Source organism: Nelumbo nucifera, chromosome 7, assembly GCF_055504915.1.
Source record: "Nelumbo nucifera cultivar China Antique chromosome 7, China Antique-T2T, whole genome shotgun sequence".
In the NCBI taxonomy this organism is placed as follows: domain Eukaryota; kingdom Viridiplantae; phylum Streptophyta; class Magnoliopsida; order Proteales; family Nelumbonaceae; genus Nelumbo; species Nelumbo nucifera.
Window position 1 is genome coordinate 40,023,530 of NC_142655.1, and position 27,655 is coordinate 40,051,184.

At 36.3% G+C, this 27,655-nt stretch overlaps 1 protein-coding gene across 1 annotated transcript; it reads right to left on the bottom strand.

The window, feature by feature from the left end:
* Positions 1-3,039: 3,039 nt before the first annotated feature.
* Positions 3,040-26,028, bottom strand: LOC104590571 (Reticulon family protein). Its single transcript, XM_010249285.3, has 6 exons — positions 25,860-26,028; positions 13,701-13,898; positions 13,433-13,613; positions 13,173-13,314; positions 7,114-7,183; positions 3,040-3,456 (listed from the first exon to the last, which is right to left on the bottom strand). The coding sequence occupies exons 2-6, from the start codon at positions 13,882-13,884 to the stop codon at positions 3,287-3,289; spliced, it is 747 nt and encodes a 248-aa protein (XP_010247587.1). The 5' UTR covers positions 13,885-13,898; positions 25,860-26,028; the 3' UTR covers positions 3,040-3,286.
* Positions 26,029-27,655: the final 1,627 nt, after the last annotated feature.

Consider the following 27,655-nt stretch of genomic DNA (forward strand, 5'->3'; position numbering starts at 1 on the left):
TCATGTTCCAAGTGGTCAAATTGTTGACCCATTCAATGGCTTTTGGTCATTTACTTTTTTAATTTTTGTTGTTAGAACAAACCATCCGTTCTAACCGAACAGTTGAAATGTCGACCCGAAAACCGGTGGCCAGAGCAGTTCCGTCTTCAGGTCATATGAGTCACACGCTCGAATGACAACACGTATGGTACTGCTTAATGGGCCTCACACACTCAATTTTTTGCCTATAATTTTTTTTGTTAGAACGGGTCATCCATTTTTTTATTTTTTTAATTGGGAACCATCTAAGCAACCAGTTCCATTTTATCCCAATCCCGGTCCTTGTCCAAAAACCGTTGAATCAGTCAACAACCCATTGACCCAAGTGGTCGAACCATTAACCCATTGACCCATTCAATGGTTTTTGGTCATTTTCTTTTTATTTTTTAATTTTTGTTGTCAAAATGGGTCGTCCATTCGAACCATCAACCCGAAAACCAATGGCCAGAACAGTTCCATTTTTGGGTTGTATGGGTTACACATTCAAATGACATAACACATACGATACTGCTTAATGGACCTCACACACTCAATTTTTTGCCTGTAATTTTTGTTGTCAGAATAGGTCGTCCGTTCAAATCGGACGATCGAACCGTTGACCCGAAAACCAATGGCCAGAACGGTTCCATAATTTTTTGCTTGTAACTTTTTGTTGTCAAAACGAACCGCCCGTTCGAACCGAACAGTCAAACCATCGACCCAAAAAGCAGTGGCCAAAATGATTTCGTTTTCGAATCGTATGAGTCACACACTCGAATGACATAACACGTATAATACTACTTAATGGACCTCACAAACTCAATTTTTTGCCTATAATTTTTGTTGTCAAAATGGACCATCCATTTGAACCGGATGATCGAAGTGTTGACCCAAAAACCGATGGCGAAAACGGTTACGTAATTTTTTGCTTGTAATTTTTGTTGTCAGAACGGGTCATCCATTCGAATGGACAATCGAACTATCGCTTGTCAGAACGTTATTAACAACATTTATCAATCATAGTAGGTAATTATACTATTTAATTAAATAATCATTAATGATAATTTTAATAATATTAATTTAGTTATTTTTAATATAACAATAAATATTAAATTTATGAATATGATTTATTAACAATATTCATTAAATTAATAATTACTAAAATTAAATTAAATTAACAATATTTATCAGTAGTAGTCAATAATTATAATATTTTATTAAATAATCAATATCAATACTTTTGATAACATTTTTAATTATTTTTAATATAACAATAATTACTAAATTTATTAACAATATTTATAATAACAGTAATTATTAATTATAATCACTAATTATATATTTATTAAATTATTGTAATAATCAATAATTTATTAATAGTATTTTTTTAATAACAGTATTTATAATTTTAAAGTAATTATCTAGTTTTTAACAATATTTATAATAACAGTAATTATTAATTATAATCACTTATTATATATTTATTAAATTATTGTAATAATTAGTAATTAAGATATACTTATTAAATTACTGTAATAATCAATAACTATTAAATTACAGTAATTAATTACTATAATAATCAATAATTATTGTTATTTATATGGCAATAATTACTGGGTTGCTCTCACATGAGAATCTACTCCAAGGTTCAAAGTATCGGTCCATATCGATCAATACGTATCGTTCCAGGACCCCTCCAATACGCCCCTACAATGGGTGTATCGAAGGTCTGACCGGTTCAAGGGGTAGAGGAAACCTAAACCAGTTGCTAAAGAAAATAAAAAAAACAACCAAAATGTGTATCAATTCACCCGATACGCCCCTACCGACGTATCGATATTTTGAACCGTGATCTACTCGCACGAGTAGATTCTTTTTCCTACATATATATCAGGTAATAAACCAAAATAAATATAAATGACAAACCACTAACCGTTGCCTACGGTTTAGGGTAAAACCAAAACCATTTGAGTGACCAATTTCTGGTCCAAACGGCTCAGGTCAACGCAGGTTTGAAAATGTTGATTTCAACTATTTATCTTTAGCAATTACATTTGAATATTGTTTGTCTTTATTTAATTGCTAGTCGTTGCAACTCTAGACATAACATTATTCATTTGTTTGAAACTATAATCTATATATTGATCATTCACGTATTCCACCACAATTTAAGCATTAATTTCATATTTAAGGTTTTTCAGCTTTAACCATTCAAAGTCTTAATCCATACCCAATTCCCCCTTCTCCATCCCTAACCATTAGTAGGGCTATTCATGGGTTGGGTTGAATCAGTTTACTGCTATTTTTCCAACCGACCCGACCTAGTCAAGTTGTCTGAAAATGAAACCAAAACCGACCTTGTGTTAGGCAAAACCAACCTGATCGATTTGAGTCAGTTTAAGTGCTTGAGTTGAGGGGCTAAAGGAGTAAGGGCAAACCAAGTTAGAAGTTACCAAGAAAAGAAAGAGTCAAATTGTGTTAGAAAAAGAAGACTAAAATTTGGAATTTTTAAGAAGTCTTCTAATCTAAGTAAAAAAGACACCTAATTGTAATTACCTATTTGGTGTAAAGGACCTTAGAGAATATGATCCTTTCTTTAAACCTTCCAAAAAAATGCAATAAGCTATTAATGGCATTAATGGCATTCCTTGTCTTGCAATGCTTGCCATTGATGACATTCTTAAAGAGAAGACTAGAAAGTAGAAACTATAAGTAACTAGAAAGTAGAAACCAAGTTAGGTACTAACTAGGAACTAAGTCAGTTCGGGTCGGTTCGGTTTCGATTTTCATGTGTGGAAACCGACCCATCGGTTTATGCCTTTTAATAACCCAAAACCGACTGACGCTAAAGAAAACCCGGCCAACTCAGGTTGAATCAGACCGGGTTGGTCGGTTTGGGTCTTCTTATAAACAGCCCTACCCATTACATCCCATCATCCCATTGTTTTTCCTCTTTTTTAGTTAAAGGAGCATATGCCACAAACAAATCCAATTTTTCGTTACCGCAGCCTACCCTTAGAATTCCTAACTAGTAGTCATCTAGGCTGATCAATTTCTGACCTGACAATTCACTGTTGCAATTGGGTCCTCTCCCATCCATCCATGAATGATGGACGTCAGGGATCCCACTACCATAATTAGTAAGTATAAGTTGAAGCTAAGCATGGTTAATGACAATCCCTACTAAGAACAAATTGAAACAGGAATAAGCATTTAATTCAGTTTCCTTCATATTATTGAAGAATAGCTTTGAAATTGGAGCAGCATTTCATTCCGTTTTCTTCCCTTTGAGGTTTCCTTTAGGAATTTTGCTGAGAACGCCATCATCGAGTTTGCGATATTGCTGTTGAAGCTGTCCAAGAAGATTATACACAAAGTTGTCAACTTGATCTTCATATTTCTCATATAGAACTGGTAGAGTATGAGCAGCAACAAATCCTGAAGCAACCCAAAACGAAGTCAGAACTCAATTTAGCCTTAAATCCCAACTATTCGAGGTCTTACTAATAAACCACATTTCCACGATTACGTAGAACAATGGAGACTTGAGCAAATTCCAGAGCCCTGTCACTGGCACGTAAACAAGAGTCGTCCCCAACTGACTACTATTGGGTCTGGGGCTGTCAATGTCAATTGGTCAGGAATTTTGCTTCACATCCCGGTCATACAAAGTTATCAGAATAATTTAATAGCATCATATAATTTTAAAGCTTGCAAACTTTAGTTCAAATATTTTAATCATGAAGTCCAATACTCCAATTATGGCCTTTAATGAAGTAGAGTAAAAAAATCTTTCCAAATCTAAATGTCTTATTCACCCTTTTATCCTCTTAAAACCAACCCAAAAAGAAAATCAATTTTCCATCTTGGTGGCAGGTCAACATTCCAATCATCTGAGTCAATCTATAATTTCATAATTAAACAATAAAATATAAAAATAAAAAACTGTAGACAATACAGAAAATTTGTAAAAATAAATATATTTTTAATTCTATACAATCATTACATTAAACAAGTGATGTGTAATAAACAGATTATTTTTATTAACTGGGCCAAACGGTTGAATAGTCAACCAAAGGAATCACCATGTTATTGACTGAGTCAACGGAATTTTGCAGGCAAGAGAGGTTCGGTGGTGAAACAAACTGGCCCATCTACTCAATCGCAGGTTAAAAATATAGATCAGGTCAAGACTGGGTCTACCCTGGCCCGAGTCAGACCCAACACAATATTGGGTTATTTTGTCAACTACGGGGGACCCGTGCGAGCTTTGTTGAGTGAAAATAGAATTAGTACATATTTTAAAAAAGTAATTTTAATTGTTATATTTTTAATTTTTGGTAATTTATCATATTTATTGGAAATCATGTTAATCCATTTTTGGTAATTTCTTGGATAATTTTTGGTAATTATGACAAAATTGTTGGTACATTATTTTTGGTTATCTTCTTGGCTAATTTCAGTTCATTAAAGGTAATTTTCTGCTATTTATAGCTTAAATTATATTTAAATAAATAATGTAAATATAATTACTTTTAATTAAAGTTTAAAATTTAATTATATTACTTACATTTCAAATATAATTTAAATAATATATAAAATACAATTTAAATTATAACTTACATTAATTAACAAATTAAAAAACTGTTAATTAACGAATTCATAAAAAGTATTAATGTTTTTTAATAAATACAGTATTTTAATAAACACATTTAATTAATAATACTACAATTATTGAAAATTTTGTAAAATACGGTTTATTATTAATAATGTAATTATTAAAAATACTGTTAATAAAAAATACATTATTTTTAATAAATAATGTTAACTAGTTAAAATACTGCAATTATAAAAGTACTATATTAATTAAAAACAGTGTCAATTAATAAATTCAGTATTTCAATAAATACTTTTAATTAATTAATAATACAGTAATTATTAAAAAATACTGTATTAATTAAAAGTATAGTTAATACTGTTAGCGAATAAAATACTGTAATTTAATTACTGTTAATTAATAAATATTGTAACTGTTAATACTGTTTTTAATAAATTATATTTTCATAATGTTAATTAATAAATACATTATTTAATATTGTTTTTGAATAAATACTGATAATTAATTAAAAATACTATAATTATTAAAAATACTGTTAATAAATATGGCTAATATTGTTAATTAATAGAATACGTTTAATTATTAAAAATAATGTAATAATATTCATACTGTAAATTTTAAAATATAGTAATTATTACTACTCCCTCCCTCCTCTTTCTCTCTCTCTTTAGTGTCTTTTTTTAAACAAAAAATGTATTAATAACATACAGTAAAATAAGAGGCCTTGGAAAAGACCTAAAGGTCTCTCTCAATAATAGTGTGCAACTTTATTAATCTAATCAAGATAAGCAATGACTACTTTTTTATATTTTTAAAACAAAAGAAAATAAGAAAAATGCAAAAAATTGAGAAAATAGATAAATAGTTTCTCTCAAAATGTAACTTTAATGGTTATATTTTTTATTTTTGGTAATTTATCATATTTATTGGAAATCATGGTAATCCTTTTTTGGTTATTTTCAATAATTTCTGCTTTCTGCTATTTATAGCTTAAATTATATTTAAATAAATTAAATTACTTCCAATTACTGTTTACAAATTTATTTATATTACTTGCAATTTGAAATATAATTAACAATATTAAAAAACGTTAACTAATGAATTAATAAAAATATTAATATTGTAAAATACGAATAATAAATAATATTAATACTTAAAATACATTATTTTAATAAACACGGTTAATTAAAAATATTGCAAAGTATGGTTAATTATTAAAAAATTATAATTATTAAAAGTACTATATTAATTAAAAATATTGTTAATTAATAAATTCAGTATTTTAATAAATACTTCTGATTATTTAATAATACTATAATTATAAAAACTACTATATTAATTAAAAGTACAGTTAACACTGTTAATTAATAAAACACGTTAATTATTTAATAAATAAATTATATTAATTAATAAATACATTATTTAATTCTATTTTTTGATAAATACTGATAATTGTTTAAAAATACTGTTAATAAATAGATATATTATTTTTAATAAATACAATTAATGCTGTTGATTAATAAAAATGATGTTAGTTATTATAAATCTTGTAATTATTATTAATACTGAAAATTTTAAAATACAGTCATTATTATTAGTCTCAAAGGTCTCTCTCTAATAGTGTGCATCTTTATTAATCTAATCAAGATTCTGTTGATTAAAATATACTATAATTGTTAATGCTGTTTTTTAATAAATTAACTTACATTATATAAATTAATAAATACATTATTTAATACTGTTTTTGAATAAATACTGATAATTATTTAAAAATACTGTTAATTAATAAACACATTATTTTTAATAAATACAGTTAATACTGTTACTTGATAAAAATGTTGTTAATTATTAAAAATCTTGTAATTATTATTAATACTATAAATTTTAAAATTCAGAAATTATTATTACTACTCCCTCTCTCTCTCTCTCTCTCTCTCTCTTAAATGTTTTTTTCTAAATGTAATAATAACATTTATTAAAACAAAAGGCCTTAGAAAACCCAAAGGTCTCTTTCTCTAATAGTGTGCAACTTTATCAATCCAATCAAGATAAGCAATAATTACTTTTTTATATTTTTAACTCTGCTCATGTCTATTCACATAACATCGCAGCCACACATGGAGAACATCTCATCATTCTACATGATATTATGCAGGGGGAGATGTTTCCAATTCACGGGGGTAATGTGTTATCAGTAGATGTGGGCAGAGTTCTCGTAGGCAGGTGGTACGGAGTCGGTTGGAATGGCCATCTACGGATTGGAAAGTCCTTTCAAAGGGTGGAAAACGAAGCAAAGAACATGCTTCCCTCCTTTTTCTCACTAAACTCTATTTTTTAGGGACCAGAACAGCTAATAACAAAAAGTAGCAGATTCGCAATTTTTTTTCCACCGCACTTATCCATTTCCAACTTAATCTAAAAATATATTAAAAGAATTATAAAAGGGCAAGATAAGACAAGAAGCTAATATCCCTTACCCATATACAACACGGTCAAAAAATTGCACCAGCACCCTATCATAGCGGCAGCCCACAAGCTTGCAACAACCTGAATGGAGGCCTCAAAATTATGGCTCAACCAGAAAGATGCATATCATATTAAGATGTGTATCACCACTATATAACTTGCGTTTGTTCATGTGGTAAAAGTTCTTTTAGTTTTACATATATGACAGGACCAATTGAGGCAAAAGAAAATGAAATTTCCAAGGTCCCCCGCCTCCCCAAAGAAAAAAAAAGGAAAACCACAAAAACAAAAGTGCAAGGGAACAAAGTGAGAGGAGAAGCAACGGACTCCATCAGAATGATATTGTATGAAGTTGTTTCCAGAAAGAAAGGAGAAAAAAGGAAAAGATAAATGACGGATATCATTACCAATGGACTCAAGAAGCATCAGGAAGCAAAAATTATGGAAGTATTTGCTGAAGACATTAGGTGATTCATTCTAAAAATATGTAAAAGTTCAATAACAGTAAAAAGGAAATCATGCTTGTTACAGGAAATTAGATAATAACATTGCAGATTTTTTACAAAAAAAAAAACTCAATCTTCTCAGATGAAAGACTCTTGAGCTTTGCTTCATGGCATATTGAGGCATACAACAATGTACAGGGGCCCAAAGACGTCATATGCATTGAAAGCTCAACGACTAAATCACCCTCCTTGGAGAAAAACTTTTAGTTAACCAATCATCGATCAAATTTTAATAGTAAATGAATGTGTGGAGAATATGAGAAGATCAGGTAATCAAGGATTCATTTGTAAATTAGATCTCAAAAAGGCCTATGATCTAATGGATTGGAGTTTCTTGCTAGAGGTGCTCAAGAAGTGTGGCTTTGGGGGCAGATTGTGTAAATGGATTAGTATCTGCCTTACTATCTGTCATTATTCTAGTCAATGATTTCTTCTCAACTTGTAGGGGCTAAGACAAGGTGATCCACCGCCACGCTTTTTATTCACTTTAGCGGTTGATGCTTTTAATAGACTTTTATTGGAAGCAAATAGGGTTGTGTTAATAAGAGGATGGAGAATTGGTAGAAATAGGGTTCCGGTAAACTCACCTTCAGTTTGCAAATGACATTATAATATTTTGTGAAAGTTGTGACATGGTGAAAGTGAGAAATTTGAAGAATCTAATTATTCTCTTTGAGAATGCCTCTAATTTGAAAATCAATTTTGAGAAGAGTTGTGTGGTTGGACGAAACTTGGATGAGGAGGAATTGGAGACTATTGCTGCCTGCTTTAGATTGCACCCATTATAAGTGGCCTTTGACCTACCTAGGACTTCCCCTAAGTGCCAACCCAAATGAAAGTTGGTTTTGGAATCCTATGGTGGACAAGTTCAAAAAGAGGTTGGCAGCCTCAGCCTTAAGGAGGAACTACATTTCTTTGGAAGTAGAGTAACTTTAATCAAAGCTACACTTGCCAATTTGCCAACTACTTTTTGTCGGTCTTTAGGATACCAAATAGGGAAGACAAGAGGATTGAAAAATTGACGAGGGATTTCATATGGGAACAAGGGGAAGAAAAAAAGGATCATTTGGTCAACTAGGATGTAGTGAGCCGCATTAAAAGAGGTGGTTAGGGCTAGGAAAGATAATCAATAAGAACAAAGCTCTTCTAGGCAAGTGGCTTTGGAGGTGGCCACTGGAAAGAGAGAGATCATGGCATGAAGTGGTGGATAATATTCATGGCTGTTCTGAGACTAGTTGGGATGCAAGGATATCTTGACGGGCTTCGCTCACAACACGTTGGAAGGCTATTTCTGGCACTCTCCTTAAATTCCTCAGGTTATGACGTTTGCTCTAGTAATTCTGTTCTTTATTGGGAAGATATTTGGGTGAGGATTAACCACTTGTCTGTGAGCTTTTGCTTCTTTTGGACTATTTGTTTGGACCTCTCAAAACCTAATAGAAGAATTTGGACTTTAACTCTTAATGGTTCCTTACTTGTGGTTCTTTTTTCAAGTCCCTTTGTTCTGCCCCTCTCTCTTTGGAGTTCCCTATCAAAGAAATCTGGTCAAGGCCCATTTCCCCCTACCAGGAAGCCTTCTATGATAAAATCAATACTATGGATAACCTGCAAAAGAAGAGACTTTATCATTGTTTATCCCCAAACCGGTGTATTTTTGTAAAGTGCATAATGAGGACTGCCACAACTTCTTGTTATCTTGTGCATTTGCTGCTAATATTTGGAATTGGGTCTTTATGTTGTTTGGGTGCAAGTGGAACTTGCCCTCTGAAGTAAACTTGCTTTTTGACCTGTCTACTTTTGGGTGGCCAACTAAGAGAGCGAAATGAATATGGAAGTGCATCAAAGCAACCTTTTTGTGGACTATTTGGGAGGAGAGGAATGTTAGAATATTCCAACAAAAGGAAAGAAGCATCAATGAACTAAGAAATGTATTCTGGCAAGGACAACTTATTGGCTGAAAACTTCAGATTTGTTTAGAGGTTACTCCCAGTGTTTTAAAAGGCATGCCTAAAGAGCAAGGCGAGGCACATTCCAAAGTAGGCACCTCGCATGGGTCAAGGCGGCCAGACATTAGGAAGGCGCTCGCCTCTGCACCTCGGGCCAGGCGCCAGGCAAGCACCTATTTAAGTTGCCCTTTGTTTTTTTTTTTCAAATTTAATTTTATAGATGATTATAATTGTATATAAATTATTTATTTCCTTTTATGTACCAAAATATTGGGATATGGTATGGCAAATTTGAAAGAAGGAATACACGACCCAATCGAGAGAGCAAAAACTTGCCATGCAAGGCTTTCACCCAAATCTTCTCAGATTCTCAGACTCCCAGTCTCAGTCGAAGTCTCGAACAGCAAATTAAAAGCCCCTCAACCCCAGGTTCTTCTTGGATCATCAAGTTCAAGCTACCTTCAAAGTTCTATCATCATCAAAGGCCATCTCTCAGTCTCAGTTATCTCAGTCAAACAGCAACTGCAGCGTCTTCAACTCTTCAGGCCTTCAACACTGAAAACAGGCCTTCTTCTCACTTTTTACACTGAAAACAAGGGTTCCGCCCACCCCCTTCACTTTTTCATTGTGTTTCTTCTTCTTCTTTCCTTGTCTGTTTTACACTAAAACAAGGGCTTCGCCCCACTCTCACACAATGTTTTCATATAAAAACAGTAAAACAGGGCTATGCCCCTTTTTTTATTTTCAGTTTTTTCTTTATTTTTTTCTTCCCCCACTTTCTTCTTCTTCTTCCTCTTCTACTTCTTCTTCTCTTTTTTTCCATTCTTTTTTACACGAAAACAAGGCTCCCAGTCTCAGCTCTGTCCCAAAAGTGAATGGACTAAGGACTTTCAAATATGTCTAAACTTCTTTTTCAGTTCAGCTCAGTAATGTCTAATAATCTAAGCATCTAACCAATTGAGTTAATAATTAAGTAATTAACTTTGTTTTTTGAAATTTTCCCGATTTCTTAGAATTTCTACATGTTTTTTTCTATTTTTTCGTTTTTTTTAATTTTGTGTGCCTTTTCTAAAAAGGTGTGCACCTCGCCTTGAGCCTTGCACTTCAGGTGCATTTGGAACATGTCGCTTTTTGTGTGCCTTTCGCTTTTAAAACACTGGTTACTCCTTTGATGATCTTTGGAAAAGTTGGGCAGAGGTGGCCTCCACAGCCCCCAGAAAGAATAGACTACAAGTAGATAGGAGACCTACAGAGTGTGGTAAAACTGAACATTGACGACAGCAATCAAGGTAATCCAGGACCTTCAGGTATGGGAGGGATCTTAAGAGATAACGATAGCAACATTCTATCCCTATTTTCAGGACCAGTGGGAGTTGGTGATTCTACAAGGGCTGAGATATTGGCTACAATACAAGGAATACAAGTTGCCAACCAACTAGGAGTAGAAAATTTGATAGTTGGAGACTCTAACCAATGTTTTAAAAGCACAAGGTGAGGCACACGCCTTTTTATGCAAGGCACAAAACTACAAAAAATAAGGTAAAAATCAAAAAAAGTCAAAAAATTCAAAAAAATGCCAAAAAATTTTAAAAATGCAAAAAATTCAATAAATATTAAACATAATGTTAATAAAAAATATAAACTTAAATTTTAAAATAAATGTTTTAAAAAACCTATTATCTAAAATTAAAATACATAAACATAACATGTAAAGCGTATTCAAATGAAAATTTAAAAATAAAAGCAAACATATAAAGCATTTTCAAGCATGTAAAATCCAATCTCCTTTTTTACTTAATTTCAATGCAGTAGCTAATGTGATGTAAAACATATTGCATTCTTGATTCTACGAGTTGCCTTTGTACCACGCCCCTCGAGGCAAGCCCAAACAAGTCTATGTGAGGGTTTGAAATTCTTATTTGCTCGCTCACTGAAGCTCCAATAACCCCCTATTTGCTAAGTATTGTTCATTCATTCATTGTAATAAAATATCTTCTTAAAAAGGCAATGAAAATTATAAAATCGTTATTTTTTGTGGAAAATAAGAATTTCAAACCCTAACATAGACTTGTTCAGGCTTGCCTCGAAGGGTGTGGTCGGGGGTCCGAGGGCGGAGCCCTCAGCCCAGCCGTTAGACTCAAACAAAGCAAAAAGCGCAAAATTTTAAAAAGGCGCACACCTAGGCTGAGGCGCAAGGCGCATCAGGCACACGCCTAGGCGCACCAGGCATGTGCCTTTTGAAAGGGGTGTGTCTAGGACCTGAGCAAGGTGCACACCCCAAAATGCACCTCGCCTATGCGCCTAGGCATGCCTGAGGTGCACCTTTTAAATCACTGACTCTAACGTGGTAATGGGTTGACCATCAAATCCAGAAACAGATTTCTAGGACTACAAGGATCTTCTTAACAAAGTTAGTTGGCTCACAAGGAATATGTCAGTTAGCTTTTAATGGGTTAGCAGATCGACAAATGTTTTGGCTGATTCTTTGGCTAAACAAGGGGTTTCAAGGGTTGAATTATTTTGGGCTACCTTATGATTGTATTCTGTTAAGAGTTTGGTTATGCTCTCACCTCTAGGGGAGGTAACAGCTTGTCCTCTTAGGGTGAATTTACATTTCCTTATTAATAAAATCATTATTCATTTATCAAAAATAAAACAATTATATGGAATAAATAACATCGGGAAGACAGTAAATCATAGACTTTGGAGCTCATGGAATAAACAATATTTAAATATTTCACCGTCATTCTTTCTGATGATTTTTTATGACATTGTTGGGATAATTTTTTGAGTTCTCTCATCTTTTAAATATGGTTCTAAGAGACCTTTTCCTTCTTTACAGGGACTCTGTTCTTGTAGAAGCTCAATTAAGAACAAATAAAGGACAGCAACAATAAAAGGAAATGAAATTAGGAAGGATAAATTAATGAGACTGATAAAATCAGAACCTAAACTATCACAAATGAAGGAAAATTAACAATTACAACATAAAAGGCCGTTAGCCAATCTTGGTCCCAGCTATCTGGGGTCTTGGGAGGAATAGACTAGATATGGTCCTAGCTTTTGGCTTTTTTTTTTTTTGCACAAAGTGGCCTCTCTACTCAAACTTGCATTTTCATGATTGACAGTATGAGATTTTACCATTACACCAAGTAATGGCACCTTAACAACAAGGGTGCAACTAGGGTTGGCCTGAGTTAGCATTTTACGCTGCTTGAAGCTCAGGCCTTTGGACTGGGGCCATTCAAACTTTGACAAAAGCCCAACCCAAGCCCGCCCAAGTTGCACCCCTACTTAACAATTACAGCAATCCTCCACAAGAAAGGAAAAAAAAAAATACAAGTAGATGGAGTATCAGCGGAAAGACAATACTGTCAGGAAGACAAAATCTAAGAAATAGGTGCAGAACTACACATGGTTCCTTCTGATGGTATGTGATTGCATATTGTTGTTGCAAATAAACAAATACTTTCTTGTCCTTTTAATACGATTCAACTTTTAAGTCTTCTTTTCCAGAAAAGTTTCCTAATAAAACTGTAGAAACTGAAGAACAATGCATGGGGATTGCAGAAAAATGCAAGAGTAATGAAATGCAAACGACAAGTGAAAGACACATACCACAAGAAATTGCTTCAAGTTACCCCCACATGCAACATCCTGAAGAAACCCCAAGAAACGATTAACTTCAGTACCAACTGAGACACCAATGTTGACAAATAACTCTTCAGGCAAAACAAGACGAGGTACTTTAGATGGGGACCTGTTAAATGGGCCAATCACAAGTATAAGCTTTTCTTCATTCATAACACATGCAGCTAATAAATTAGAGAATTAAAATAGAAAAATACAGAAATAGAAGCATAACATGTACATGTAACCTGTTCCATAAGCCTGCAGCATTTGACCAAACAAATTGAGCAATCATGCCAATAACTAAGGCTAAGAATAAAAGGGTCAGAAAATTGTATTCTAGCCATTCAAAGAGCATCCAGATGGCTGTTGCACCAGTCAAGACGCCTGCAGATATCTTCTTATTCCTCCATAGCAACACATCAGCAGCTACAAAATCAAGGCAAATGGTAATAAGACTATGGTACAAGAATGACAATAAAACTAAGAAAAGACACAGAATGATGGAAGAATTACACTTTCCGCCCCCCAAAATTTTGTGAACAGGTTTCTGGCGACCAAACAGCCTATTCATCCGAGTAGAGACTGAATTTGATTTATCTTCCTCAAAAAATGACACAGATTTCTGCTTTGGGGGACTTTCTACAAACTTATCCATTATGGTGTTCAAAAGATCCTCTGCTGTAATCCCCTCAGGCATTGTTCCTTAATTTTCTACCAATCCACAAATAAAAACTCATCGTCAGTCTCAGATGATGAAATCAATTGCCTCCGATACCACACTAAATATAATAGCAAACTTGTCATCAGCAAGAAACTGTAAATCAACCAATGTCCATCAAAAAAATGTAAATCAACTGATTTACTATATATATATAACTATCTTGCAACTTTTTTTAACTAGGTCAATGGGCTAGACAACGGGGATCTGAAACCCACTCAAGCCTCAACCCCAATAAAGGCAGAACTCAATCCTAATCTCCATTGCAACCAGCAGGAGACTTCACAAGCTGAATCAGCTGGCACCTTCTTGACCAAGAGTATACAATAGAAATAAATAACTTAGGAGTTAGGACTTCCAAATAACTTAGTGCATATATATTCTGCAGTTGACCAAGAAAAAGAATGAGGATATCGTGATCATGACATTAAGAACTCTATATGGCAATTTCTTTCACCTGATCCTTGATTAGCCAAAGCATCATATATTAGAACCATGTTGCAGATGGAGGTCTCTAAACATCAAATCAGTTAAACCTCAAAATCTTAATCTACAAGAACTCAGCAAATCCCTAGTTAACCAAGAAAAAGAATAAGGATGTCATGATCATGAGATACACTCTATATGACAATCCCTTTCACCTGATCCTTGATTAGACAATGTACATTAGAACCGTGCTGCAGGTGATCCCTAAGCATCTGATTAGTTAAACCCAAAATCCTAAGCTACAAGCACTCGACTAAGATGTTTGTGCCAACTAGGTTAACAATGGAAAACACTCTGAGTTCAATTTCCCTTGGTCTATGTGGAGGAAAAAGCATCCACTAGACATCTTGTTGCTATTTTTGCATCCCCTTCTTGTGTAGACAGCATTTTTCTCACAGTTCAGCAAGATAGCAAATGTAAAGCCAATGAATCCATAAAAAGGCAGGAGAAAGAGGCTCACCATCTCTTCCAAGGAAGTTGACAAAACTAAAAAATAGGTTGTCAAAGTAATTTATTGCATCTGTTGAATCATGATGGGATCATCACTCACCCCTATTCAACCGCCATGCCGTTGTGGATCGATGATGCAGGACAGTTAGCTGAGCCAATGCACTAGCACAAGTTCTAAACTCAGTTGATATGAAGAACAGCGATGTGGCACGTGGTGAATGCTAGATGAAGCCAAACAGTTCACACTCCTCATCCTTCTTCTCACACGGAAGATTCAAAGTGAGTTCCTGGAACCTCAGTTAAAGAAGAGCTCGAGACATGACACATGTCCCTCAACTGAGGAGCACAACAGCACTCCCCAACAAGTATTTAAGGGTACACCACCTAAGGTACTTTCTTCTGGACACACTTTTGCACTCTATCTTGCTTGCTCTCCAAACTCATTTGCCCAGCTCCGACCAACTCATCCTATCTAGCTTGACCTAGCTGATCACCTCATCTGCTTATTGAGTGTTGCGATCCTCCTTAGGGAACCACCTCGGCGCCTTTGACCATTTGTGTGTTAGACAGTGTATGCCCTTAGCGCCGATCAGCATGATGTACATTATGACATTTATTGTAAATGAATAAAGTACATATTTGATTCATGTTATTGTGGCGTGTTTCTGTGTAATACCCTTAAATTGGACACATATGAGACTCGTATTAGTTTAGAATCTTCACAGCCGTTGGATAGATCTGGGGAGATTTATCCTGCCAAAGCTGACAATGATGTGCCACTAAGTTGGATGGGGTGGCTTGACTCAGTTGCTAGGGTGAGACCTGAGGTACATGCAATGTGGGTTTTTTTTAAACCCTGAACCGGACCAAATTCCAATATTGCACTGGAACTTATAGACAAATGGGCAAAATTGGAATGTTATACCTAACCCCTAGACTCGATTATGGTACTGCACTGAATGTCGAATTGGGCTGTCTTTGATATGCCAAACAGTGAAATCCTTAGAGGGGGTCAAAACTTGAGTATATTGGGACAGTCCGAGAATTCATCTGAGTGGGTGATCATAGTGACAGGATCAACCCCTTTGTCGGACAAAGTAAATGATTGGGAAAATGCACTCTTTCTAATGGAAACCTAAACTGTCGGCAGTGGATTTCAAATGTGTTTGAAATTTGGTTTTGCAAAATATATTTATATATATTATGGTTTCAAATTGTTTGCAAAAGGTTTTAATTCCTATGATCCATGTGAGTAGAGAATGCAGCATTGTACCTTGCAACTGAGGGATAGGTCCTCTCTTGTCGGGCGGTGTTTGATCATTAAAGGCTGAGAGGTTAAGTGTAAGATCATTGAGGGTTATACCCGATGGGCTAATCTTGCATTTGCACACAGTCCTTGGGCCTTCATAAGATAGTTAAACCCAATGACCATTTAGTGTAAATGTTGGACCCATTAAGAGCCCATAGTGATGGACTCGAGGGTTCACTGTATTCAGCAGTAAATTCGGCCAAGCCTTGTAACAGAGGCTAGGCTGAACCCATGTGGCTGATGTGTTGATCAATGATAGAGTCCCACGCCATACAAAGAGAGCCAAGCTAGCCAACATTAAAAGGAAGTGAGCCTAAAAGCTTAAAGGGCCTAAAGCCCATTTCGAAATGGGTTAATTGGATTAATTAAATAGGGGTAAATCTGGGTATGGATCAACATATAAGATTTGGATCAGGAGACTCCTAATCAAATTAGGAGATTGTCTCTTTAAGGCTATAAATAGATAGCAGGGCGGACCTGAAAAAGACACAACACAGAAAAGACAACTCAGTTTGACTACTTCTGCCTTCAGTTCTTTTTCTCCCTGCTCTTGCCGCCCTACCCTATTTGATCTCCATTTCTTGGAACTGATCAAGATTGGATCTTGATATTATTTCTTGCTAGAAGAAACAATTCTAAAGCTGTGCTCACTACCCCATTCGATTCTTGCTGAAGAATCAGAGGTTCTTGGTGAAGAACTACCTGTTGATCCTACCTCATCCTAAGTTGTGCCATCTTCAATGGAGAGAGAATTTGGTACACTCTTTGGGCGTAAACACCTACGTTGAGAGGAGCTTTTTGCGTGGATTCCATATCAAGTATATCCCTCCCTAATCTTGGTTTCAGATTTGGTCCGGTTTGGTTACAAGAACGAACCTTGAAAATGTAGTTTTCCTAATTGGGAATAGGATTCTCGGATGGGGGGTAAAGAAATTTTTGAAATTTCGCCCAACCTTCCTGTAAGGTTCGGCCATCCATATGATGGATCTCCCATCCCTTCATTGGTATCAGAGCCAGGTTCAAGTCTTAAACCAAATTAGATCAGATCTTAATCTGCGCAAATGGGCAGAAGGCATTCTACCCGATTTGCGAAATTAGCGTTTTTTCTAGGAATTGGTTTCTAGATTTTGTGCGGATGATTTGGAAAATAATTCTTTATTATTCTGTTATATTTATAGAATTGTTTTGTGAATGTTTCTTGAATATTTGGCCTGCACATGTGATGGAGATCGAATCTTTCTAGTGCCAAGATCAGCGCACCCTATTGTTTCTTTTCTATTCAATTTGGTCTGTAAATATTTTTTTTTTATTTTTAGACAAATTGTATAGGAATTTGATGTGATGTAATAATAGAAAAATTAGGTTTTTCTATTTTATTTCCATCTGGAGATTGTTGGAATGCACAACAGAGGAGAAGAAGTTTTCGCAAAAAGTTCTGCAATCTGCGATTTTGTAGATAACGATTTTGCAATCTACGATTAGTTGTTCTTTGCAGGTTTGCAGGATGTCCAAGAAAATCACGGTGCAGCCCTCTAATTTTGTTTTCTTGATAATTTGATTATCTTGAATTAATTTATTTTTCATATCATTATTCTTGAATTAAATCTTGAACTAGACACCAAAACTTGGGCCGATTTGCACCAGATTTGGTCGAAACTGGTTGGACCAAATTGTTGGTTCGATGGGGTTGGTTTTTCTAACCCAGATTCGATTTAGGCCAAAGGGTTGATGGCCCACTTCAAGTTTTAATTCGGCCCACCTCTGTAAAAACCCAATTTTAATATGATAAAACTGAATCAGCCCTGATTTAGCTACATGGGCCGAATTGCTTTTTGCAGTACAACCCATGTACCTAGATAATGTTATATGATAATGTTATGGCCTCTATTGGGCTAATACTGATTTAATCTAATTACTGAAGGGTTTTACAGATATTTTAATTGATTGGATCAATTTATTTCATGCATGTGATGTATGGATGTGCGATATGCTACGTACATGGGCCATAAGCACTTGGCCCATGTTAATTGGATAGTGGCTCTTTCGCACACTATGGTTGAATGCACATCGTTGCCATGTTGTCATAAGATCATTGGATGATCTTCCTACTTGATGGGCCCCACATCAGCTTCCTACCCAAGAGTAACCGTGCGAAACCCTAGCTGTTTAGGGCCCATTTAAATCTGGCTTTGAGAAAGTCAATAGGAGCCACTTTGGTGTGACCTAAGTCAGAAGTAGGGCATAATATTTTGTTCCCTCTAGTGAAATATAAGTGCATGTGATAGGGAGATTCATATGATGAACTCTCTAAAGGCCTTACATCATTAACATGAAGATGGGTCCTTAAGTAATGAGGAGATGCACCATAAAATTGGGTTATCCATTTGCTGTTGAATCTGTCAGATTGTTTCATAAGATGATAGGGGCGTCATAGACCGATGTGGAAAGGGGCCTATCCTAAAATGGAAGACTCTCTCACGGTACCTTGGCGTTCACGAATATGATGGGTAAGCACTTACTGGACAGAAAGGTTTAACCTAAAATGGCAATGAACCTTGTCTAATAGAGGCCAAAGGGAAAGCTCATGAGATGAGTGGATGTGATTCTTCACAAAAGGTGGTGGGGTTATGCAACTGAAACAGTTGGCTCCATGCACTATATGTGGTTTCCCACATTTTCAGAGACAGTTCGCAGTCTCCGTCATTGAGATAGGAGGGAAATCTCAGAGATGAAAAAATGGAAATGGAACATAGATTAAAAGTCATATCTATGTAGATAACATGAATCAAATAAGGTTGTGGACTAATATTTGCTTTGCCTTTTATCAAAAATGACAAACAAACAATACGTCAAACTGTTGGACGATAATAAGCTTAGGGGCCCAAATTACTCTAACTAGTTTCGTAACCTTATGCTGGTTCTAACGTTCGAGAAATTGGACAAAGTTGCTAAGAACCCTATTCTAGATTGTCCAGGTGATAGGGCTTTTGAGGCCCGCAGGAGGGAATATCAAGAATGGGAAGAGAAAAACTCTCTTGCCCGGTGCTACATCATAGCCTCCTTAGACAATCAGATACAACGACAGTTCGATCAGATCGAAGTGTCCAAGGATATCTTGGATAGTCTAAGGACCGTGTATGAAGAGCAGAATCGTTCTACTCGTCAGAAGGTCCTAAAGAAGTTTATGACTGCACATATGTCTAAAAACCAGCTAGTTCATGACCATTGTCTTAAGACGATGGGATACATCAATGAACTGGAGGCTCTTGGATTTGAGCTAGATCATGTCACCAAAGTTGATGACATCCTGAACTCTTTGCCTCCTTCCTTCAATTAGTTCATAATGACAATATGAACAAGCTAGACGTTAGCGTTCAAGAACTCAGCAATATGTTGCAGAGGGATGAAGAACTGATAAAGAAGGATGAGCCCATAGCCATACTTGTTGAAGGTGGAAAATCGGGCAAGAAGAAGAGAAGGCAAAGAAGAAACCTCAAAAGAAAACTAGCAAGCTTAAAAAGCAAAAGGACAAGGCATCAGATGTCTGTCACTTCTGCAAGTAGACCGGCCACTGGAAGAGAAACTGTCCTCAGTACCTGGAGACCAAGAAACAAGGTAATTTCAAATCCTTTGTCATAGAGACCAATATGTTGGTCACTTCTGCTACCTAGTGTACTGACTTTGGGGCTTCTACTCACGCATGTAATACATTGCAGGGGTTCAGGACAAGTAGAAGACTGAGTGACGGAGAAGTGATTCTTTACTTGGGGACTTTTGCAAGTGTTGCAGCTACAGCCATAAGAACTGTAGAATTGTAATTCAAAGAAGGAATAATTACATTAAAAGATTGTCTTTATGTGCCCAATTTAAGAAGAAATTTGATTTTTGTTTTAAAACTGTGTGCGAATGGTTATTCTGTTCTTTTTAGTAATGTGATTACTATCAAAAGGAATAACAAATTCCTCGCATATGGAAAACTTGAGAATGGTCCTTATGTTCCTCATCCTTCTCTGGAAACAAATATAACCAAAACTACGTCGGATAATAACACCAAGAAAAGAACCCGAGATACAATTAATCCCACGTGCCTGTGGCATTACCGACTTGGCCACATTAACATAGATTGTATCACAAGGTTGTTAAAGGATGGTCTTTTGGATTTTCTAACTGTAGAAGATCTTCCAACTTGTGAACCTTGCCTTTAGGGTAAGATGATTAAACGGCCATTTAACGATAAGCCTAAAAGATCAACAGGCACGCTTGACCTTATACATACTGATGTATGTGGTCCCATGAATGTTAGAACACGTAACCAACACGTTTATTTCATAACATTTACTGATGATCATTCTCGATATGGTTACATGTAACTAATAAGACACAAGTCTGAATCCTTTGAAAAGTTCAAAGAGTTCAGGCAAGAGGTCAAGAAACAGTTGGGAAGACACATTAAGGCCCTTCGATCGAATCGATGAGGCGAATATCTCTCTGACGAATTCAGGAACTACTTAAAGGAAAATGGGATAGTATCACAACTAACTCCTCCTGCTACACCACAATTAAATGGTGTGTCAGAGAGGAGGAACCGAACTTTATTGGATATACGTGTTGAACCAAGTTCCAACCAAATACGTTCCAAAGACTCCCTATGAGCATTGGACTGATAAGAAACCAAGTGTAAGACACTTGAAGATTTGGGGTTGTCCAACACATGTTAAAAGAACAAGTGCTGACAAATTGGAATCTAAGACCAATCATTGCCTACTTGTAGGTTACCCAAAAGGCTCTGCAGCGTATTTATTCTATGACCCAGGAGAGCAGAAAGTGTTATATAGTCGAAATGCCCATTTATCAGAGGAAGATTACATCCTGAACAATCATCATCAAGAAGTTGTTCTTGATGAGGAGAGCTCAGGGGTTGAGGGAGATGTCCCATAAGCTCTAGTTAATAACCAACCTAGGAGATTTACTCGGGCATATAGGCCTCTAGTTCGTTACGGCTATGACCAAGAAAGTTACTTGGTAGAAGCCATAACCAATGAGGAGGATCTCGTGACTTATACAGAAGATATGTTGGACATAGATTCCTTGAAGTGGGTAGATGCCATGAGAGCTAAGATGAACTCAATGGAGACCAATGAAGTCTGGACTCTAGTAAATCCACCCCCTGGGGTAAAAGCAATTGGTTGCAAATGAATGTATAAGAGGAAGAAGGGCCCTGATGGTAAGGTTGAAACTTACAAGGCTCATCTTGTGGCGAAAGGGTACACTCAGAAAGAGGGAATCAACTATGAGGAAACTTTTTCGCCCATGGCCATTCTTAAATCCATTAGGACTCTGCTAGCTATAGCAACATACCATGACTACGAGATTTGTCAAATGGATGTCAAAACCACGTTCCTGAATAGAGATTTATTGAAGATATCTATATGCAACAACCACAAGGTTTCATAGCTGCATGTCAGGAACACATGGTATGTAAACTTAATTGATCCATATATGGACTTAATCAAAGCTTCTAGGAGATGAAGCATCCGGTTTGACTCTACTGTCAAACAGTTTGACTTTGAGCGGAATTTGGAGAAGCCCTATGTTTACAAGAAGACCAGTGGGGATAAGGTTACATTCTTGGTTCTGTATGTAAACAATATTCTACTCATTAGGAATGATGTAGGAATGTTGACTACGGTGAAAGTATGTCTTTCACAGCAATTCTCCATGAAAGATCTTGGAGAAGCCTCTTATATCGTGGAACTTCGACTCTATAGAGATAGATCGAAAAGGATAATAGGATTATCCTAGTCTACTTACATTGACAAGATAATCAAGAGTGTATGGATAACTCCAAGAAAGAAAATGTTCCTTTCAAGCATGGAGTCACTCTCTCCAAGGGTATGTCTCCCAAGACACCTGAGGAGATTGAATGCATGAAGGAAGTTCCCTATGCCTCTTCCGTAGGAAGCATCATGTATGCCATGTTGTGCACTCAGTCAGACATTGCTCAGGCCGTGAGTGTGGATTCTTATGATATTATCAGATTGTTTTTGCCCAGGAGGACCAAGAGAAAACAACCTTCACTTTCCCATTCGGCACCTTTGATTATAGACGAATGCCCTTTGGTTTGTGTAACGCTCCAGGCACTTTTCAAAGATGCATGATGACTGCCTAAATAGTTTAAGTAAAATTCTGAATCGGTGTGTGGAAACAAATCTTGTCTTAAACTATGAAAAATGCCACTTTATGGTAAAGGAAGGCATTGTGTTGGGACATGTTATTTCAGCTAGAGGAATAGAGGTCGACAAGGCCAATATTGATTTAATTGTGGGCTTACCCTACCCTACAAATGTTAGGGTGGTTCGTTCCTTTCTTGGACATGCAGGTTTTTATCGCAGGTTCATCAGAGATTTTTCAAAAATTGCCCTGTCATTGTCCAATTTGCTACAAAAGGATGTGCCTTTTGATTTTGGTGATGAGTGCAAGGAAGCATTTGACAAACTCAAGAGGTTGTTAACAATTGCACCCATTATTCAACCACCTGATTGGAACTTGCCCTTTGAGATCATGAGCGATGCAAGCAACTATGCGGTAGGGGTTGTTCTAGGTCAACGAATTGATGGGAAGAGCCACATCATCTACTATGCTTCCAAAACATTGAATGTTGCACAGAGCAACTACACAACTACTGAAAAGGAGCTACTAGCTATTGTGTTTGCTTTAGACAATTTCAATCATATTTGCTTGGCTCTAAAGTAATTGTATTTTCTAACCATGCAGCTTTGAAATACCTACTAGCGAAGGAGTCAAAACCGAGGCTGATAAGGTGGATACTCTTGCTCCAAGAGTTTGATTTAGATATTAAGGATCGAAAGGGAGCTGAAAAATTGGTGGCGGATCATCTAAGTAGGTTGGTAAAAGATGAGGACTCCTCACCCATCTCTGAGTTGTTTCCTGATGAGCAGTTGTTTCACATGAAAGGTATAGTTCCATGGTATGCTGATATTGTGAACTACTTGGTCACCGGATTTTTGGACGATTTGGATCAGGAGACTCCTAATCAGATTAGGAGATTGTCTCTTTAAGGCTATAAATAGATAGCAGGGTGGACCTGAAAAAGACACACAACACAGAGAAGACAACTCAGTTTGACTGTTTCTGCCTTCAGTTCTTTTTCTCCCTGCTCTTGCCGCCTTACCCTATTCGATCTCTATTTCTTGGAACTGATCAAGATTGGATCTTGATATTGTTTCTTGCTAGAAGAAACAATTCTAAAGTTGTGCTCACTACCCCATTCGATTCTTGCTAAAGAATCAGAGGTTCTTGGTGAAGAACTACCTGCTGATCCTACCTCATCCTAAGTTGTGTCATCTTCAGTGGAGAGATAATTTGGTACACTCTTTGGGCGTGAACACCTACGTTGGGAGGAGCTTTTTGCGTGGATTCCGTATCAGGTATATCCCTCCCTAATCTTGGTTTCAGATTTGGTCCGGTTTGGTTACAAGAACAACCTTGAAATTTTCTAAATTGGGAATAGGATTCCCGAATGGGGGTAAAGAAATTTTTGAAATTTCGCCCAACCTTCTTGCAGGGTTCAGCCATCCATGTGATGGATCTCTCATCCCTTCATTGTGTGGGCAAGATGCCAAATCAAACTCAACTCCTCCAAAACCGTACAAGTTCATCTATTGCTTGTCCACCTCAGTTCGAATAACATCAAATTAGCACCATCTATGGGAAATTGAACAAAAAGTCTTTTAACTCTACCTTACCAGTCCCAATGGCAATGCCTTCAAAGAACACCAACCACTCTAACAGCTCAGGAAAACACTCTCCATGGGCTCCCACTCGAGCCATACTTCACCATCTTGCAAACCCCAAAATCAGTTAGTCACTCAGGAGCAGTTCAACTCTCCATCAACAGGTCAAGGGCCTCATTTTCGTGCTTTGGTCCCCAATACCACATGGCTTAGTACCTTTAGGTTCATCTCTCTCCACTAACAGGTCAAGGACCTCGTCACCGCACTTTGAGCCCCAACACCAAAGGCTCAACCGCTCAATACCTTAGGTTCCCCTATAACTAATGTGCCCTTAGCACCAACCGATCCTCCTGCCCAAGACTGCAAAGAATGTAGAGATGAGTTGTAAGTCCAAGGGGAAATGAGTGACAACCATCGCCTCAACACTCCAAAAAATGACCCTTGAAACTGAGCCTAAAACACTCATCCCCAAAATCCCCAATGCTCAAGAGTTCACATCCCTAACAAAGAGTGTCTAAGGCCATAGAACTAGCAGTCGCACTACTCTCACGTAGATCTTAGCTTGGTTACGGACAGATGTAGCCCCTCCACAAAATTGGGCAAATGAGGAGTTAACATTGGCAGCCAAATCCAAGACAAATGATACAATTACCAAAGTGGATCTTCAAGCATGACCAAGAAAAATTTAAACGTCCATGAAACATTTTGAAAATATTCCCCTAATAAAAAGAAATACATGGTAGCAACAAAGTAATCTTCTCCCATGTATGTTACTTGTGTCCAATGTATTGTGAAGTCCATCGCAACTAGATAGTCTAGGTTAGCATAAAAGAATTTTGTGTATAATGAATATCAACAAACAATGACATGATAGTTGCTCAAGTTCTATTATTTACAACCAAAAGATATATAGTTGCTCAATTTCTCATCTTCACAAATGACATGATAAAAAATGAATATCAACAAACCAAACAAACATGAAAAAAAAAAAGTCTCCATAATGATTCACAATTAGCAAATAAGAAAACTTTACAATAAGACACTAGAACTTATGTCAATATTAAATAAACAAAACAAGGGTTTAAGACATAAAAGGTCACTAATGTGTAATCACATTATCACTCATTTGAGCTCCTCTTTGAAGGGATCAATTGATGGATGGGAAAAGACTAGACAAAAGATTTCAATTTAAAAACAAGGGGTAAAAAGAAAGAGAATTAGAATCAGAGATAAAGGGCAGCCCAGTGTACAAGGCTCCCGCCAATGCTGGGTCTGGTGAGGGACAGATGTTTACAGCCTTACCTCTACACATACAAATGACGACAGGTCGCAATGGAACAACCCAACCGTTGCGGCAAGGCCCACCCTCAATAAGAATCAGAGATAAATGTGACTAATTAAATTGCTACAGCTTAAAACCCTAAATATCTTTCACATTGAATATCTTGATAGAGAAACATAATCAAATACACCATTACCTCTACCAAACTAAACCTGGAAACATTGAAAGAAAAACAAAATGAAAAGAAATTAGATCATCTTCGTATCTCAGATGCTCAGTAGTCACCGAGCAGCAACCAACAAAGATAGGAAATACGCGGATACGCATCCATAGATGATTTTCCAAAGCCAACTACAAATCGTATTGCGATAAACATAAGGCAAAAACATTAAGCCTCTCGCATACTCTAAACTCAAAAGTAAAATTATACTATCTGAGATACAGAAGCACAAGAACCTCCGGACACTACTTAATCGAACTTAACTCCAACCAGAAAACTCAAAACTCATCCAAATTAAATTTCAAATGTTTAAGATAGTTCAGCTCTACAACACTGTATGATAAACAATAAAGAAAAAAACACCCACTGAAGCAGCAAAAGATTCGAACCAAGATCGTTCTGAACGTCATTTCTTGAACGAGAAAACACAACTTGGGCATCGAAAATACTAACCTCTCTCCGGAAAAAATAAGGGTTTCAGGAACCTGGACCAAAGGAAAACAGACAGAGCGACAAAGGGGCCTGCTACACAAATCCGGTACTCTGGTATGAGAGCCGGGCTTCGAAGCCCGGGAAGAAATAAGTTGCAATTTGCAAATTGCTTGACGACTGACGAATGATTGACTGGTAAACGTACGTCTCCTAATTGATTATTTACGATATTACCCTTATTTGTTTTCTAATTTAACAAGGATTTTTTTTCGGGGCCGGGGGATTTTAGACTGCACCCCACTTTAGAATTAACGGCAGGCATACGACAATTCCAAATTATTAATACCTCTACTTATAAGTTATAACATCTATACCACACATGAATTAACATCAATTTCCAGCTGATACTAAACAGTAAAAACCCCTTTGAATTTTTAAGTTGGACTAAACAGTAAAACCCCCCTTTTTTTTAATCATAGAGGAAGGAATCGATGGATTTATTTTGTGAGGATAGAAGGAATCAATAAATGGAAATCCATTAGATTGGATCTTTTTTATTTTGTTGTTTGTATCATAATATCCATGTGAAGGTAAACCTAAATCCCAATCGGTTGGTGAGAAATCATGCGTGTTATAGGTCCTAATGAGGATAATATAATCCACTAAAGCAATATTCGTCGCCTTTCACACTGGAAGGTGTGGACTTTATGGCAGAAAATAAAAGCAGAACATGTAGGATGCACGTGGATTAATTAAAATAGAGTAAAATACAAAACTTTCCTGACAATGATAAAAACTTTTTCCTATAATTTCGTTTTAATAAAAATATCCACTAGATTTTTGAAAAATTTGACAAAACCTCCCTTTTATGAATGATCAAGACATAAAATATTAAATTGATAAATCAATTTTTTCCAACTGCCTATTATCATTTTGCAAATTAATTTACATCTATTTTTATTAAAATATTCTGTCAAACATATTATCATCTTTCATGGGAGTTTGAATTTTTGTTGTCGAACTGATTTCTAACTTCGCATATACCATGGAAATCATGTCTAGGGACTGGAAAGAGTTTTTTCAATCCGATTCGGATCAACCCACCAGTTTGTGGCAAATTTCCAAAGTTGCAAGGTTTGAAGAGTTTTCGGAGTCGCTTGTTAGGGTCATTCAAGCTTTGACCATGGGAATTTTGTGGGGTTATTGTTTCGAAGCAGGGATGATAATGGAGCAAAGTCCACTTCTAATTTCTTTGACCAGGTTATGAACAAGCTTTTTACTACGATTGGGTTAGGTTTTGCTGTCGGTGGAAGCTTTGCTAGGAGATTCGTCTTAGCTTTTTTGTCTAATCGTCAATCGTTGGAAGGTTCGCCTCCAAACATACAGGAGAGTGTTTCCCATGTTAGATATGACTCCACAACCTCCTAAGATGGGTTAATGTGGTCTGCAAGAATAAGTGCAAAGAGCTCATGGGTAGAGGTGTAAAGTTGGCCGTGTAACAGGCCGTGCCATCCTCTCCGGTGGAAATTTTGGAGGGGCCCGGCATGGCCTATTGCCCAAACCCAAGTGGGCCCATGTTGTGCGATGTCGGCACGCGGGCCTGAGTCGGGCCAAGTTACAAGCCGTGCCATGGGCTTGGACCATACCAGGCTGGGTCACAGGGCGAGCCTTGGGCCTAGGCTAAACCAGGTTGTACTGTTTTTTTTTTTGAATTTTTTTATTTCTTTTCTAAGTAAAATTTTAAAATTAAAATATTTAACTTTCATATGAACTTTGAGAATTAGGAACTATTTAAAAAATTAAGAAATGAGAAATCT

Bases quoted from the DNA above. Each gene is read 5' to 3' on its own strand.
- LOC104590571 (XM_010249285.3), bottom strand. From the start codon at position 13,884: ATGCCTGAGGGGATTACAGCAGAGGATCTTTTGAACACCATAATGGAT. The intron at 13,614-13,700 runs GTAATTCTTCCA...TTGATTTTGTAG, and splicing joins AATTTTGGGGGGCGGAAAGT to CTGCTGATGTGTTGCTATGG. The intron at 7,184-13,172 runs GTATGTGTCTTT...GCCTCCATTCAG, and splicing joins ACTTGAAGCAATTTCTTGTG to GTTGTTGCAAGCTTGTGGGC.